This window comes from Vigna unguiculata, chromosome 11, assembly GCF_004118075.2.
Source record: "Vigna unguiculata cultivar IT97K-499-35 chromosome 11, ASM411807v1, whole genome shotgun sequence".
Lineage (NCBI taxonomy): Eukaryota > Viridiplantae > Streptophyta > Magnoliopsida > Fabales > Fabaceae > Vigna > Vigna unguiculata.
Window position 1 is genome coordinate 41,640,740 of NC_040289.1, and position 17,740 is coordinate 41,658,479.

General features: G+C 34.2%; 2 protein-coding genes across 5 annotated transcripts; one reads left to right on the forward strand and one right to left on the reverse strand.

Moving 5' to 3' along the window:
* Positions 1–1,334: 1,334 nt before the first annotated feature.
* On the forward strand, positions 1,335–12,286 carry LOC114169505 (immune-associated nucleotide-binding protein 9-like). 3 transcript variants are annotated; one of them, XM_028054678.1, is made up of 6 exons: positions 1,335–1,417; positions 2,056–2,305; positions 6,136–6,413; positions 7,493–7,657; positions 7,738–7,875; positions 11,855–12,286. In XM_028054678.1, the coding sequence occupies exons 2-6, from the start codon at positions 2,071–2,073 to the stop codon at positions 12,053–12,055; spliced, it is 1,017 nt and encodes a 338-aa protein (XP_027910479.1). In that variant the 5' UTR covers positions 1,335–1,417; positions 2,056–2,070; the 3' UTR covers positions 12,056–12,286. The 3 variants fall into 3 exon arrangements, with proteins under 3 accessions (XP_027910479.1, XP_027910481.1, XP_027910480.1); XM_028054680.1 differs by lacking the exon at positions 1,335–1,417 and adding an exon at positions 1,436–1,680; XM_028054679.1 differs by lacking the exon at positions 1,335–1,417 and adding an exon at positions 1,493–1,936.
* A 2,640-nt stretch (positions 12,287–14,926) lies between these two features.
* Positions 14,927–16,308, reverse strand: LOC114168720. 2 transcript variants are annotated; one of them, XR_003600750.1, is made up of 2 exons: positions 15,828–16,308; positions 14,927–15,494 (listed from the first exon to the last, which is right to left on the reverse strand). XR_003600750.1 is itself a non-coding variant. In XM_028053631.1 (2 exons), exons 1-2 carry the CDS (start codon positions 16,087–16,089, stop codon positions 15,253–15,255), a joined length of 315 nt encoding a protein of 104 aa, XP_027909432.1. In that variant the 5' UTR covers positions 16,090–16,293; the 3' UTR covers positions 14,927–15,252. The 2 variants fall into 2 exon arrangements, 1 of the variants encoding a protein (XP_027909432.1); XM_028053631.1 differs by having other exon boundaries at positions 16,017–16,293.
* Between the last annotated feature and the right edge of the window lie 1,432 nt (positions 16,309–17,740).

Here is a 17,740-nt window from a genome sequence, read left to right on the forward strand (position 1 = left end):
TTCAAATTTCCTCACTAATTATACTCTGAAATTATGGGAGATGAGAGGTGACTTAGCAGATGATTTTCTTTTATCTGCAGACTTATTGCTGATTAGAGTAGCAAAATCATCCTTGTTAGAAAAAGTAGAAGTTAAGGATTTTTACTATTGTAAAGTTGTTGAACTTAGATGATCCAAAATATTTAACAAATTCAACAATAGTAAAATATTTTTTTGAGTATTTTTTGTTCTACAAAATTGTAAAATAGAATCTAGAAACCTGTTTTTTTTTTTTTTTTTTTTTTTTTTTTTTTTTTTTTTTCAGGTCCATTGATTGCAAAACTTCGTCACCAAAGTTGTTGAGACCCTGCAAGAATAATTAGTCCAGTTTATTTTGTAAGTATTCAAAATATCAAGGTAGGGAAAACAAACTCCTAAAAATAATCAACAAAAACTACTCGAGTTTGAATGTGTCCACATGGAGAAATTATTACATGATAGTGAACCATATGGTTCTTAACCATGAATTAATTCCACGTCTAAATTGAAATGTTCATGTTTATATCCAATTAACCTCTTCTTCAATTAGCTCTTCTCATAGTTGAACCACCTTTTCTGTCTTTCCATTTTTAGGTTTCCAAATTATTTTATTTAAAAAAATTATGATTTTATAGGTGATTACAACAATGAAATACTGAATATTATTTTTTTAAAATTATTTCAGAGACAGTTAAGACTGATTTTAATAATTTTGTAAGTTATAAAACTACTGACAATTACAACTACTAATAAATATAAATATAATTTTTAAAATTAATTTAGATACAGTTAAATCAAACTTTGATGATTTTGGTAGCTATTATTTCAACAGTTTTATTTCTAATAAGAGTGTTATCTCTAACAATATCTTTTAATTAAATTATTATTTTTAAAACTTGAATTACTTAAATAAAAATTTTTAAATTTATTTTAACTGATTTAATATCTTATATATAGAATAAAATCAAAGAAATGTATGTTTTTCATATGCATTATACTTTCAATTTTAAGCAAGTTTCAAATGTAATATTTTGATAAAATTTCATACATAATACACATTTGCGTTTATTTTTTTATTATATTAAAAATTTATTAAACTATTATTTTTTTATTAAAAATAATTATAAAAATAAATATTTTGTATAAGTTTGTTATTATATGATATTATAAATAATTATTTGAATTAATTTTCTTTCTTTCTTATAAGTAATAATTTAAATTTAAAAAGGTAGTTACTGAATAATAAAGATGGGAAAAATAAAATGTAAACTTCAAAAAGATAAATCTGTATATAAATAAGTATACATGTTAAAATTCTTTTCGTGTTTGTGGCAGTGTTGTGTTGTACCTAGTCTGTTCCTTGGGGGTTGCTTTGTTTGGAAGAAAGGCTCTCCTAGAGGTTAGAAAGTGCAGCTCAACATTCTGTTACCGCGATTACTGTATTTATTTATCTTTCTTTTTTTCCTTGGCGGAGCATGATTCTATAGTTCAATTCAACTGTTCTAACTTTCAGTGTTTCATCATTTACATTACCTGAAAACATCTTCTTAGTTGGTATCCCTGCAGTTGCTCTGCTAGGCTGAACCAATTTCAACTGATGCCTTTAAGAGGGTTCATGTTTTGTTTCAAAATATTAAACAAGACTCTAAGACTTGTGCCAGGGTCCGTCGTGTCGTGCTTGTTCTTTATTACTATAACCCTTGTTTTTCTGTTTGATCAAAGGAAGGAAGGGCTTTGGTTTAAAAATTTAGAATTGTGAAGAAGAAAAATTATTTACGGGACTAAAATTTCTCTTCAATTTATGTTCGACTTTTATTACTGAAGGACTTGGAGATCAGAGAAACGTGATTTTTAATTTTTTGGACGTACTGAGCAAATTACTGTAAAATCTATTGTCTCACCCCTTTCATTAATATTTGTAAGGGCACAATCAAGCAAAGATACCTTCTCTTTTCCAACATACCTTAAAATTGGTTATCTCTACTCCACTCTACGCCACTCGTTTTGACTAAGCTTTTTTTTTAATTTCTATTTCAGTGGCCTCGTTTAACGATGGGTGGAAGTTCTATTGATGATGATTGGGAGCTCACTTCTTCCTCATCTAATGAGGTTCGGACAGTAGTCTTAGTTGGGCGAACTGGTAATGGCAAGAGTGCAACGGGTAATACCATTCTCGGAAGGAAGGTCTTCAAGTCAAAGGCAAGCTCTTATGCTGTTTCCACCACATGTGAATTGCAGACAGCAGAACTAGAAGACGGACAACGTGTTAATGTTATTGACACCCCAGGTAAAGGCATGGTAACATATTTTCAGGAGCATGTGTGATTGTGATAGGAATCACACTCCTAATTCCCTATTAGCATACTCCCGTGGGCCCAAATCCCCTAGGTTATAGCCCAATACAGCCGTAGGTAAGAATTAATAGGGTGGGGGGCGGCCGAGTTGGTGTAGATTCCATTAGGGGTGTAGGGAATATTGTTGTTAAGTCTAGAGCTTTTTCTCGTACTTGGGGTACGACTCTTATCCTTCCCTGTTTTTTCCCCTTTTATTATCAATAAAACAATGATTATTCAATGTTATCTGGGAATTGCTATCATTTTTGTTTTCTTTGAAATTTTCTATGCACACTATGATAATGTCGCGATTGGACACTACGACGAGTCTTAAAACTAAGGGGCATTGCTGAAGGTTCAAGATCAATTGGTACTTTCTAATGATGCCACACTAAAGGAACAAACATTTTAATTGAGTACTTTAATGACTGGTGTCAATGAGATTGTTAATTGGGTCAATTGGCATAGGTTTAGGCAAAGGGTTGGGACCAGCCACTCTAATCACGAAGAATTTGTGACTAATAGCAAGAAGGGTTGAGTGATAATAGTGTCCGCGAGATTGCCAACTGGGTCAATTGGCACAGGTTTAGACAAAGGGTTGGGACCAACCACTTCAGTCACAAAAGATTTGTGACTAATAGCTAGAAGGGCTGAGTGATAATCCTATGGGTTGGTTTGCAAAGATAGAGACTTACTTTACTGTTCTAGGTGCTCTGTTAGACTTGCAATTGCAATGATAGTTGGCACAAGTTTGTATGGAAGGAATAATATGGCACTGATTCAAGGTGTTGCGTGACTTTGATCATTAGCCGAGTTGGGAGATGCTTAACTGATCACCCATGGGTTGCTGCGGTGATCACCAATCTGGTAACCCATTCTCCCAATTGAAGCCTCTTTAGAAGGATGGCACCTACAATGAATATGTGGTATCATTTGAAGTACTAATGACCCAAGTTCTTCTAATGGTTGAGGAGCAATACATGGGTTTTTTCAAGTCTGGAAGAAACATGCTTGGTGGTCGTAGCCTATGCAAAACCAGCATAGATTAATATTCATGGCATGTCTGATTGAGCAAAAGTTTGCTTGAACAATGTCTTTTGGATGCTAGAGCAGAGGTGAAATTAACATTCCTTACGTCTGGCCATTACCCCAATTATCCAAGGAGTTCACAATTCAGTGAGCTCAACTAGGAGCTCTAATGATAATAAGCCCAACCGAACCCTAGCGCTTAATTTTCAGTTTCAAGGTAGATCATGAATCGCCTGTAGTGAGAATTAATGGACTGACGGGAAAGGGCCTTTGTTTTAAATGTGGGCAATACCATAGCCCAAGTCATCTATGCCAACACTTGTTTCACTTGGTTTAGGACGGAGAGGAGCCAAATATTGAATCTCTAATAGCCATGGAGGGGAAGGAGGGCGAGGAAGGGAGTGAGATGGTATGCCAAATCTGAAATTGTAGATCCTACGACCCCAAAGAGCTTTCTTGTTCAAAACCCCTTAAATTTGAAGGACTTTTGGAGGGGTACTAAATTCTAATCTTAGTCTATAGTGCTTCCAGTCACAACTTTATGCCTTTGTAGTCCGTTGGGGCTCTAGGAATGAGTTTTACTAATACGTGGGGCTTTAGAGTCAGCTTTGGAAATGGTAGCTGGTGTCCTTAGCAATTCAACTTTGGAGACTTTATTCCTCCCAAAGAAGTATTAAGGTATTCACAGATCACTGGAGCCTAAACCATTTTCTTCATCAAAAGACCAACAATGTGTTACCTAATTGAAGTTATTTATAAGCCTAGGCCTGAGAATAAAGCAGCTGGTGCTTTTTCTAGCAGGGACAATGTTGGCGACCTAAACGCCCTTTCTGTGAGCCCTTATTGGCCGGACTTTCCCAAACTAAGGGAAGAATTATTCTTGATCCAGATTTGAACCAATTAAAGGAAATGCAATAGGTTGATCCGAGTTCTAGTCTAGCTTATGAGCTGAGGGAAGGTTTGGTTTTTTTAAGGGTCAGTTGCTATTGCCCAAGCAGTACACCCTCATTCATATCTTTCTGAGTTTCATTCCACTTTAGTAGGTGGATGTTTCGTGTTCACTAAGACCTAAAAAGTATTACAAGGACCTTCTTTGACTAGGCATGACAAAGAGAATCATGGAATTTATTCGTGTGTCAAAGAAGTAAACTTTCTGCTATGTCTTCCCTTGGTTTGTTTCAACCTCTTCCAATTCCAGAATGGACTGAGGAAGACATTTCCGTGGATTTTATCACCAGGTTACCAAGTTACATGGTTGTGAGGTCATTTTTGTGGTGGGATTGCTTATTTAAGTATACTTATCTCCTTGCACTTAAACATCCTTTCCCAGAAAAGTCAGTGGCTTAGTCTATTCCTAAATATGTTGTCCAGCTGCATGGGTTCCCAAGTCAATAGTAGTGATTGTGGTCTCTTATTCCTCGGTAGATTTTGGAAGTTGTTTTTGTCTTCAATTCAAGGTACTGTTCTAGGGATGAGAAATTTCTATTATCCTAAAGTTTTTTAGTAACATTCCTTCATTGTTTCTCATCAGAGCAACTCAAAGAGTGGTATATTTTATTGTCTAAGGAGTTTTGGTATAACATCCTTTCACACAGCCACAGGTAAAATCCCCTTTGGGGTGATATGTGGTCACCTTCCTCCACTTGTGATCCCTTATTTGAAAGGGGAAACTATAGTAGATTAGGTTGAAGTCTCGTGACAATTGAAGTGTCATTTCCATTGGAGCCCAATAAAATATGGAAATCGCATGCTAATGCACACAGGAAACAAGCCAGTTTTTCTGAACGTGATTGGGTTTACATCAAACTTTTAGGTGCCGTCTTGCATTGGTGAAGTCAATTTTACTGAACGGGATTGGTTGCTTGCTGAATCAATACTAAGTTGTCACCAAGGTACTACGGTTCCTTTTAGGTGCTGTCTCACATTGGTGAAGTCATCTAGAAGCTCTTATTTTCAGTGACAACATGCATCCATCCCCTGTTCTACATATCTAAGCTCAAGCGTTCCAACAAATGACTTCATTAGCACCTCTATACCACCTCAGATGGCTATAAAAGGCCGTGATCCTTTGTTTCCAGAAGCTGTACTAACTACATGAAAAGTCGAACATGGTGGTTGGTCATTGGTTGGGTGGCTTATTCTTTGGAGATCTCTGCCAGTGAGAGGAAGCTATGTGGGAATCAATTGCTGCTATCAAGGAACAATTTCCTTTCTTTTGCTTTAAGGACAAGGCAGATGCGGGAGTCTACTAAGTGGGAATCAAATCAACTGCTGCAATCAAGGAACAATCTCCTTCCTATTGCTTTGAGGACATGCAAGATGCTACAAGCTACGGAGAGTTAGGAATTTTTCTATTAGGGGATCAAAACAGTTTTCCTTTGAGATGGAGAATTCATCCACTGAGAATGAAATTGGTATTGATAAGAATCACACTCCTAAGCCCTTTTTAGTGTGTTTTTGTTTGCCCAAATTCCCTAGGTCAGGGGTCCAACAAGAATTAGTGGGAGGGGCAAAGTTGGTTTTAGAGTTTAGAGCTTATTACGGATGTGGAGAATATCATCGTTAGTGGGAGTCTAGAGATTTCTCTCAGACTTGTAGGCTATGACTCTTATCCTTCTTTTTTTCCCCTTCTATTGTCAATAAAATAGTGAATTATTCAATAGTAAATAGAAATCTCATCAGATTGTTTATCTATTTCCTTTGTTTCTTTCTTGGAAGCTTTTGTTACATTCATCTGACGTACAGAGTTTCACAGGATTATTTGATTTGTCTTCTGGATCTGAGTTTGTTGGAAAGGAAATTGTCAAATGCATTGATTTAGCTAAGGATGGGATCCATGCTGTCATTGTGGTGTTCTCGGTTAGAACACGCTTTACTGAGGAAGAAGAAACTGCTCTACGGAGCTTGCAGTCATTATTTGGAAGCAAAATTGTTGATTACATGATTGTGGTCTTCACTGGAGGAGATGAATTGGAAGAAAACAATGAGCGCATGGAGGATTATTTAGGTCGCGGATGTCCAAAGGCTTTAGAGGTTTTTCTTTGAGCATTGCAATCCAGATTAAACTCTACTTTTTTTTCTTATATTCATTGGATTTTTAACCTTGTTGTACCAGTTACTGTGGTTTAGTTGTCTGTTTCAATTGAATGACGGGCTTACAAATCTTTGAACACATTCTACCTTCGAGTCAAAACTTTGATAAATTCATTTGGTCTTTGCTGAAATTTTAAATATATATTGTTAATTTTGAAAATGTATACACAATTATATTTTTTGGCTGGTACATCCAATTTATTCATGCCCCTTAGTAAGTGATTACCTAAACCTTTAGAATGTATTTTTTAACTCATTTTCCTGGTGCACATATCTTTATTCATGTTTGGTTTGGATATGCTTTAAAAAGCATACATTTATTCCATAGCCTTTTTCTAGTTTTTCCTTCTAGAAGCTGCTTTCTAAACTTATTAGAAAAGTAATAAAACTGGTTTTATTTTAAGATTTTAATTTTTCATAGACTAAAACTTATCTAATTATAACTAAGTTTAACATATTTTTTAATTAAAACATTTTTTTCTTATGAAAATCACAAATAAACAGGTCTAAACTAAACACCCGTCTGATGCCATTTGGAGATTAAAACTTTTACATGCAGAAAGATTGGTGCAATGGCTGTCATCTGCTCTTGTATCATGCTTGGCAAATATCTTGTGTGGAATTCGATTGTATATGTTGTGAACTTTCTTATTGGTATGTCTTGTAAGAAAAGATATAAATAGCCGAGTAGCAGAATTCTTAAAAGTGCTTCACTTGGCTTGTTTTTGTGTTGGGTCAACTCTTGTAAAAAATGTCTGTGAGACTCTAATTTTGGTGGTTTTATTTGGCATTTATTGAATCTCTCTCTTGATTTAGATGTTAAACTCATCAAAATTTGTAATTGCCAACAAATTCCAGCTAATAAAGTGTTATTTTCTGCTTCTTTTAGTGGCATGATACTCTTCTGTCCTGGTTGAATATATCTTGGATTATGGGAAAGTCCATCTGCTGAATCTCAAATTGGAAATTCTTAGTTTTGTTGATGTTCAACTGAAATATTGAATTTAACTGCACTGTAGGAAATTCTTGGTCTGTGTGAGAATCGTGTTGTACTTTTTGATAACAAGACTAAGGATGAAGGGAAACGTTTTGGACAAGTTCAAAAACTTCTCTATTTTGTAAACATTGTTCTATCACGAAATGGTGGACGACCTTATACAGATGAGTTGTTTACAGAACTGAAGGTGAAGCCTTTGTGAACATCAAATCTTGGAAAGCATTACATGATATCAGTTAATTCATCTTTTCATTCATTTGACTGCAGAAGGGAGCAATGCAGCTGCATAAGCAACAAAGAAAGGTTGATTCTTTAAAAGGACAATATTCTGAAGATGTAATATCGGAATTTGAAAAGCAAATGCAGCAAACATATGATGATCAATTAAAGCGAATTACTGAGATGGTACCGTACCCTTTACATCCATGTCTTCTTATATTAACCATTTTAATTAACTTGATGTCATTTAACATTTTTTTAAGTTAAATAATGTGACTCTTTTATTTTAATTAATTTTTTATAGCGCTTTGCATATGTATTGCAGTGTAGTGCTTAATAAGCAATTTAGTTGATTAAAATCAGCATTTACTCGGTATTTAAACTCACTGAATAGTTGCACTCATTCGGATAAAATACTATTGGTGTTTTGGCATAGGATCTAAAATTGGATAAATCTTGTTTAATTTCATAAATTAAGTAATATGTGATAATCTTAGTTTTCTTTGTTGTGTACATGCATATTAATTATTAACGAGCCTTATGAAATTGATAAGTGAGCTCTTAATAAGTAGTTTAGTGGGTACATTCCAGAAGGAATAGATACTCCATCCCGACTCAAATATAAGCAAAAAAAGAGTTATGTTGGGTGAACTTTTTTTAAATAATTTTAATTTCTACACTGTAATTCCTAAAGATACCACCATTAGCTAATGTATGTCCGTGATCAGAGTATGATGCTCAGGCTCCACCCATATTGCATTTGGTCCATCCTATTTCATGGGGAGTCCATTACACTTGAATAATCTTCATACATGCTTTTCTTGGCCTGCAAACAACCGAAAATGTCTTAATAATTTTGAGTTCATGAATAGTATAGAATGCATGCTACTTGTGGCCAAAAGAATCAAAAAGATTCAAAGCAGTGAAACTTCTGCCTTGATATGGTGGTATTGAGTTTGCTATCCCTCATACTTAATTCTCTTTCTCTGTCTTTCTCCTTCTCCCTCTCTATCTCTCTCTCTCTCTCTCTCTTTCTGCTTCTCCTTCTTCCTCTCTCTCTTTTATTAAAATATCAAGAATAGTGGATGGTGTGTGTCTCTGTGTGTGGAGGAATTCAAATTGAAAGCTTAAATTGATTTTTACTTGTAAATAATAGGAGTGGTAATTAATGTTGAAATTGGATGATATTAAGAGATATGGTGTCTAGTGTCGAACTTGAGTTCAAGATGTAACTAAATATGTTGGTCTTTGTCTAGTCTCTGTTCGGTGAAAGAATAGTCTATTCGTCATTGAGCGTGCTGTCCATGTAATCCACTGTTGTTCACTGCTGTATGTAGTTGTCCGCTCCTGTTTGCTGCCGATTTTTGTCCTCCAACCCCTCGATCTTGTGAGCCTTTAGGAGCATGACCCAACCCTGGTGAGTGCGCATCCATACTCCGACTGACGCACCGTCGCATGCCATCCAAACGCAGTGCTTCCCTAGGCGCATGTGTCTCATGAGCTGCCTTCCAATGGTCAGAATCTTCCTGGACCCCACGATCAAATTCATTACAGCTTTCTGAGCCCGTTTCGGCCCTCTGTTCTTTGTTCTGAGAGCATTTGGTGTCTTCTAATGTTAATCTCAATTTCTCTCACTTGAAACCCCAGGTTTCTCTCTCTTGAAACCCTAGGTTTCCTTGTTGCGGTTCTGGATTGTCTCCCTGTATTTCCTCAACTTGTCTTCAGGAACTATCTCATTTGCCATAATTTCTACTTGTGAAAAAAAATAGGTAGTAGTAGAGGAGGGCATCCTATAGGTAGAGAGCTCAATGTACTTATTGTAAAATAATGGGTCACATTCAGGAAAGTTGTTACCCTTCACACAACACCTAACAATAAATCCTATTAAAGGTTATTTATTTTAACATTAACTAGTCATTAACTATTACAAATTTGTTGATCATTAACTATTACAGATTATAGGAAATCAGGATCATTGATCCTTGATTATTAGGCAAGAATTTAATGTATTTGATTAGTATAAATATGTACTATGTGATCTGCATTAGACACACTACATCGGACCTTTTGTCGGAGCCATTACCAGAGCTTCCACCATTGCCATTGCTGGAATTGTTGCTACCATTGCCTTGCCATTGCCAGAGCTTTTTGTATAACTTTTATGTTTTATTTAAGAAGGGGCTAAAGAATCCCTATCATTTATTTAAGCATGGTAGCTCCACTAAGCAATGCTAGTCTTCTAACTTCAGAAATTCATGCACTGCATGCTGAAATTGAATGTCTAAAATCTCTCATGGAGTCTATCAATAAGTGACCTTTTGGTACTTGCTCTCTATCATGATTGGTAAGAAATCTAACTCCTCTTTTAATGTTTTTAAAACTTTATCTAAGGATTCTTGGGTTCTAGATTTTGGTGCAACATACCATATGATCCCTTATTCATCTCTTTTAATATCATATATTTCTCTTCTCGGTAACCACACGACGGTTGTGAACCGGACTCATCCCAAAACTTTCTATAATCTTATTTCCATTAAAAACTTACCCATGACCTAAAGTGTTATGTAATCTTCTTTCTCACTTATTGTGTTTTCTAGGATATTTCTACAGGGAGCACAATTGGAACGGTTAAGGAACAAGTAGAGTTGTAATGCTTTAATAACTTAGGAACTAAAGATAGTAACAAACAAGTACCTCTTGTCTCCAATCTTTTATATTTTTTAGTCTTCTAAAATTTGGCTTCTCCATTGTCGTTTAGGACATCCCTCTTTTTCTATTCTAAAGTCTATGTTCCCTTCCTTATTTTCTAAAGAGTCTATTGAGTTGTTTAAATGTGAAGTATGTCAACTTGCTAACCATCATGCTATTAGCATTGCTCACAATCCAGTTCAGCTTGATAGGACCAAACACATAGATAGGTTGACACTTTATTAAAGAGAAACTAGATAGTGGTCTTATTACTACTTCTTTTGTTCCATTTGAGCATCAATTAATAGATCTATTCACGAAAGGTCTTCCTACCGAGCCATTTCATGATCTTACATGTAAGTTGGGAATGATTGATATCTATTCACTAGCTTGAGGGAGAGTGTTGTTAATAGGATATTAAGTGTTCTACTAGAAGTTGTTACAAGCTGTTAGAAAGTTCTAAAGATCTCTTTGTAATTATTACTTAGAGGCTAATGTACTATTTCAAATGAATGAATTGAATAAGAATTTTCTTTCTTTCAGATTATTCCTTTCAAGTTGTTTTCCTTGCCTTCACTTTTACACCCTTGGAGCTCTAAATGCACTCCCTCCTTTTGGCTGCACTACTAGCTCCTATTGGGGGCTTGAATATCCTAGATAAATCCTATTTTACCCATTATTATTTTCACTAAAATTATAAAAAAATAACTCCTAATTTTTACAAGTCCACGATAAAAACAAAAAAATTAAATAATTATTTTGGTGACCGTGAACATATTGTCTTGACATGCTTTTAGTTACCCTCCTTGGAATTATGTGTTTTTGTTCTTTATATTTATCCTCATTCATGTACTTATTAGAGTAGGCGGGTAGAGGTGCTAAGAAAGGTGTATTTGAACGCAAAAATTTTACAAGAATGGGCAGCTTATCTTCAAGTTGTACTCAAGTGGAAGCGGGAAGGTGTTGCTATCTTTCATATGAAGAAAATGACAATGTAAATCTGATATCATTAATGATCTTTATTAGATATAACAAATACGGGAGGGCTAGAAAGCTTGTGTGGTAAGTCCTGTTACACAGGTATGATTGGACAATAAGGTGGTGAAAGATAATCCAAAACTAAAAGCTTTATCAGTCTTTTTCAACGAGAATTTGGATGGGATCGTAGGACAAGTTAACTGAAAGGGTTAAAAAGTTTCCTTTTCCTCTAGACTATCAGATATTTTAACGTAGCCCCGGCCACCAGTTGGTAGGTTTTATGGGGAAGAGTATACGTTTGGCTAGATAATTTTCAGCTTGCATGTGGCCGTGCCATTATTCTAATGCATTTTAATCTTTAGTGTTACGGGCTTACACTCTAGCAGAAGGTCTTGACTCCCACGAGTACACGTGGCAAAGCACTGAATACAGTATTGACATAATAAGTGGAGCGTTATCTCTAATATTTTAGTTTTGGATTAATTATATGAATTTTTAGGTTGAATCAAAATTGAGTGAGGCAACTATGAAGCTTAAGCAACAGTTAGATGAAGAGCAAGCTGCAAGACTTAAGGCTGAGGAGAAGGCAATGTTAGCTCAAATGAGATCAGATGAAGAAATACGTAAACTGAGAGAACGTCTTGAGAAGGCCCACGAAGAACTTCGCAAGCGAGCTGAAGGTCGTTGTGCCATTCTTTGACAGTACCTAATTGGAACTTCAGAGAATTTATTTGTTATTTTTCTCTAGGATGGTGACATCAAATAGCAGTTGCTCTTTCGCGGTGTTAATACTTTGTACAAGTACCATGGCAAATATGCAATTACTTTTATTCCATGTTTGACAATCATAGATTATGGGATTGGTGAAGTTTTCTAATCTGGTTTTCGTACTTAGTAATATTTCAATGCAAATTCAGTGTTTTCTGTCGAATTCTAAGTGCCATGTCACCCCTTCAATAAGTGTAAGTACTTATACTCTTTGTTAAAATCTACTATATTTGTTTTATGTTTTTGATTGATTAATTTCTTAATTACTATAAACTAGGAAACTTGCTATTATGATTGCTAGTTGGTGCTTCTTTTAGTGAGATTTCGGTTGTAGTCTCTTGCTATATTTGCTTTAGTGCAGTAAACCGGATTACGAGTCCATGTTAAGAGTCAAGAGAGTTTACTCTGTTGGGATCAATTGTAGGAAACAGGGAGTATCTCTCATCTTGTTCCTTTCTGCGAAAGGTTTTGTCCGACCAACAACTTATGCCAGGCCTGGGAATTGGAAGCCTCATAGGATGAGAAAATAATCCATTTATTTGTCATTCATTTAGTTTATGTACAAGTATATTTATCGAATCCATCCAACAAAAGTATAGAAAAAGGAATTGGATCAAATTCATCTGTTTAATTCTAAAAATGTTAATGGAATTCATTAGTTTTCAAAATGCAATGAAACAGGCAATATCTAATCGATGTGTAGTTAGGGATGTTAAAACAATCTGTACCTGCCAATATCCGCGGATAAAATTCGCAGCAGATAGGAATCGGATATTAAAAATGGATATTCGCTACCCGTGGATACGGGTATTTTTGATACTCGCATGTTAACGGGACGGGAATGGGTATCATATCTGTACCCGTTAAACTTTAATTCAGAACAATACCCTCATATATATATATATATATATATATATATATATATATATATATATATTAGTAAAAAACATTATGAGTCTTTATTCAATAATGTTGGTCAGATTCTTACCCCACATCGGAGTAGATTACTTCCAGATACTATGGAGGCATTGATATGTCTCCAAGACTGGTTATAGACCAACATGAAAGGTAATGAAATTAACACTTTTACTTAGATATTTTAAGTGATTGTTAGAAATTTTTAATGAACTCCTTATGTTTACATGTTCTTCTAGATTAAAAATTGACAACATGAAACTTTATACAATATTACAAGATGTGGACATTAATGAAGTTAGTAATTTCTTTAATATTTCATTCAAAAATAAACTACAATATAAATTGTTAGTGATGTTTTATTTGTTTGTTTTTCAAGAATCAATTGGAGAAAATGGATTTGTTGATCCAATCACTAATTATGATTAAATATTTGTTTATTAAAATACTTTTGTAAATATCCGCGAGTACTAGTGGATACCCGCAAATATGAAAAAAATAGGCGGGTACCCGCATAACGGATACCCGATGAATATGATACGGGTACGTGGTGAATATTTATCCTGTGGGTAGGGTACGGGGAAGCTACTACCCGTACTCTACCCGTCCCGTTGACATCCCTATGTGTAGCAAACATATTAACAAAGTATAGTTTGAAGAATGCACATTAGGATTTATATAGGTTCATCCCAAATGTCAAGGTTATTTTCGGTTGTTAAAAAATTTCACTATTCAAATTCCTTGACAAATATAAATGTTTTTAAGTATATTTGTTAATTTTTCCCTCGATTGGAATAATAAGAACTACTCTCTAATTAGATTAGTCTCTAAATCATTTCTCTTTAATTTTTTTCATATCAATATCTTCATCCTGCCTTGCTTTAGTTAGGAAAATTTTTTATATAATCTTTAGAGCATTTTGTTTCTTCTAAGCTCGAATTATTTATAATCAATTACTTGAGGGTTAAATATATTTTTAGTTTCATCATACTCAGTGAAAATTAAAATTAGTCAATTTTTAAAACTTTAACCTAATTTAGTTCTCCAACTTTAGTATTGTATAAATTTAGTCATTTCAATCAAAATTTGTTAACACGTTTCAAAGACATCTTATGATAGCATTTGAGTTATTTACATTGTTTAACATATTTTTACTTCGATGTTATCATGAAATATCAAATAAACCTAACCAATTTAGTTAAAAGTATTAAATCTACACAATTATAAAATTGAGAAACTAAATTGAATCAAAATTTCAAAATAAACTAATTCTATTTTTTACCAAAAGTTAAGACATAAAACATATTTAACTCATTACTTGATCAATGAATTTGAATCGGTCGGATATTCTTCATTCAGGATATCAAACGTTTATATCGGTATAAACCCACCTTTTTCCAAGTACATTTCTTGAAATTTTTCCTTGTTACTTTTATAATTTTTTCATGCGTTCCTTCGCAGAGAATCAAAGGACTCTTTCTCTGAAAGAAATAGTCCATCTCTGTAAAGAAATGAAGGCCTTGAAAAAGACTGACGTTTACATCTACTACCTTCATATACTCTGACCTGTTTATTGTCAATTTTTTCGCCAAGTGACTTTGTTATTTCGAATCCTTAAAATAAAATCTAAGGCTATGGCCAAAACCCAGACAATAACCTACTTCAATCATTTCAAAGTAATACGTCCATGTTGACCTTGAGTCGTAAGATTTATAATTTCATAAAATAATAAAATACTGTTACTTTTACATGGGTTGAGCCTAACACCTCACTTTTGGGAAGTCTTCGTACCGACCATATAGGTACAGTACTAAATAAATAAAGACGTGCAAAAAAATGCAACACCGAGCCAGTGTGTTATTATGGCAGTAAAAAAGTTCAAACTGTATTCTCACATCAAATAATTTTTTTATTAATTGACATCACCTTATGAAGTAGAACCAATATATATGATTTACAAATAAGTATACAAGAACAAAATATAAACCTGCTTCATCTTGCTCATGTCAGGTGAGAAGACAAGAATTGAACCCTAAATCTCCCCGGCTAAACCAGGAGACTACCAAACTGGTGACAAGCAAATGCCCCATTTTAACTTTTCAAAATGACCACTGCCAGATTTGAATGGTAAAAGATCACATAGCCTTGTTGACATGAAAGTGAAGTTTTCAATAAAGAAGGAATTGGATAAATTGTCAATCCGGCAATAAATTGTCAATCCCGCATACCGAGTTCCACCTCAAGTTCATCATCATCTTCAAACAGCTTCAGAAGACGAGCATGCTGCTCTTCTCTCTTCTTCCTTTGCCATAATTTGAAAAGAAAAACACAGAATGCTATGACTGTCACCATACCAAGACATATAATAATTATCTTGAACCCCACAGAGCTTCTTGAAGCATGATGATTCATATATTCATTCTCATTTTTGGCATCTGAAGGATTGTTGTCTAGGCCTTCAAGGACACAAAATTTTCATAAGCGACCGATATAAGAGGCAGGGGACCTCTCCTGCTTTATTTTAAGAAATTAAAATAGATTAATGGATTAAAAAATTTTCTTCATTCACAGGTGTATGGTACATAACATTCTAAAGTAGTAACAAAGGCCAAAGGCTAAATTGTTAGATTTAACTAACTTGTAAAAGGGTGGAATTTCGAGAGCTATTAACATTTGATTAAATGTCCACTGCCATATCGGCATGGATTCCTTATCAGCGTATTTTAAACGCAAATAAAAAACACCAGACATAATTTCCTTGGTAAACCTAATAATTATCTGCACTTTACCTCGGTAACATTGTTAACAATGATGAGCAAATGATCAGAATCTCCACATAGACCACTTGTTGTATTTCATTTTATTGCACATAAAACCCTAAAAATCAAAATCATAAATTGTTCTATACCCTCAAATCAGCATTCATGGCATTCTCTCCCAACAGCAAGACACAAATTCATGAAAAAGAGTAGAGATACCCGAAAGGAGTTGCAGATGCAGAGAGATCAAGGCCAGGAGAAATGGGTACCGCAGAGACCTTATGATTAGCATCGTAGCTCACTTCTGTTCTCTTCTCTCTGCGCCTCTTTCTCTCTCAACAAATCTAGTTGAGGCGTAACTTCAACTATTTCAATTTTCACATCTGCAATCCAATCCAACATCAGACTCTCAACTACGTTAATTTCCCTTCACCTTCCTTTACTACCTGTACCTAGTTTTTTAACCTCCATGAATTTTGTAATTTCTCTTTACTACCATTGACAATGTTATATAAGATTTATCCGTTATGTTATGTGGTGTTATAAATGACTGCTAAAAACTTATTTTTATTCATAATGAATATGAAAGGTATTTTTGTTTTTATTTCATTTTACAAATAAATTATAATTGTGGAGACTTTATAATTATACAATTATAATTCATATTCGATTTTTTATGAATTTGTAGTATCTTTGATAGAAAACAAATTATTAATTTCTTAATAAATTTAAATCTATTTAAAATTAACATATTTCAGCTAAATTTTTGCAATGATGATCATTGTTATGAACAATAGTTAATTGAAAAGAAAATATAAACATAATAATAACATTAGCCATTATAATATGTTTGTGGTTCTTTGTTTGGGAATCTATAAGTAGAGTTCAAAATGCAGTTTGATACACTTTGATTCCGTCTTTTTTTTATCATTTAATTATAAATTTTATTAAAAGAAAATCTCAAACAAACTGGTCTGGCACTATCCAAAAATTATTATTTGCACTAGGTGGCTAGCTTGAAGAAAAAACATGCTAAATCAGATACCAATCTAATTGGGAAACAATGAACAAATGAGTGGAAAACTGCATATTATTTTTTGTACAATTTTTTTAAATATACTAATCAATATTTTGTTTGTAATCCAATGATATATATTTCTTATGTGTCACGAATTTGCTTACAAGTTACAAAAACCATGGAGAGCTTACAAAGTTTTAAACTTTACTATTTAATCTTAGGAAAATGATATTTCAACAAAAGTATTTTTTACAAGTTTTTGACAATGGTGACGTGGCAGCGGTTTTTTTAAATTTTTATTATCAAAATGTAAGTTAGCACGTGCGGCAGAAAGAAAGGAAACTGAAATTAAAATGTAAGTTAGAGAGAGAAAGTGAGGAAGAGATAAAGGGGGAAAGTGAGGGTGCGAAGTGAGAAACCGTATCGGGAGAGAGAGAGAGGAAGCAAGGTCGCTGAAGTTTCTGGTTCACTAAAAGTGAGATTTTAGAAAGAGAGAGGATGGGAGAAAGCGAGAAACCGACAAAGGGAGAAACACGAAAGCGAGAAAGATAGAGAGAAAGAGGGATAAAGCGAGAACGGGAATGAGAGAGTGAGAGGAGTGAAGCATTGGAGATTAGTGGTGGAAAATAGCAGTCATTGCCGCCGTTTGGGTGGGTTACCGGAGACAGGTCGTAGAGGAAGTCGTCGACGACAACGAATTCGTCTTCCCGAGCGTACAATTAATATTGTGTTGGGACATTTGTTAAAAGAAAAAGGATATCGGGAGTTAATCAAATTAGTCAATTGTCATTTATGTGAATGTTAGGCAGTGCATGAATGATGGATAAAGGAATTTGTAAATTACTGAATTCATGAATGAATGATCCAAATAGCATATGTAAATGAACTTTACTGAAGTCTGCATTGAACAGACTAAACTTTGCAT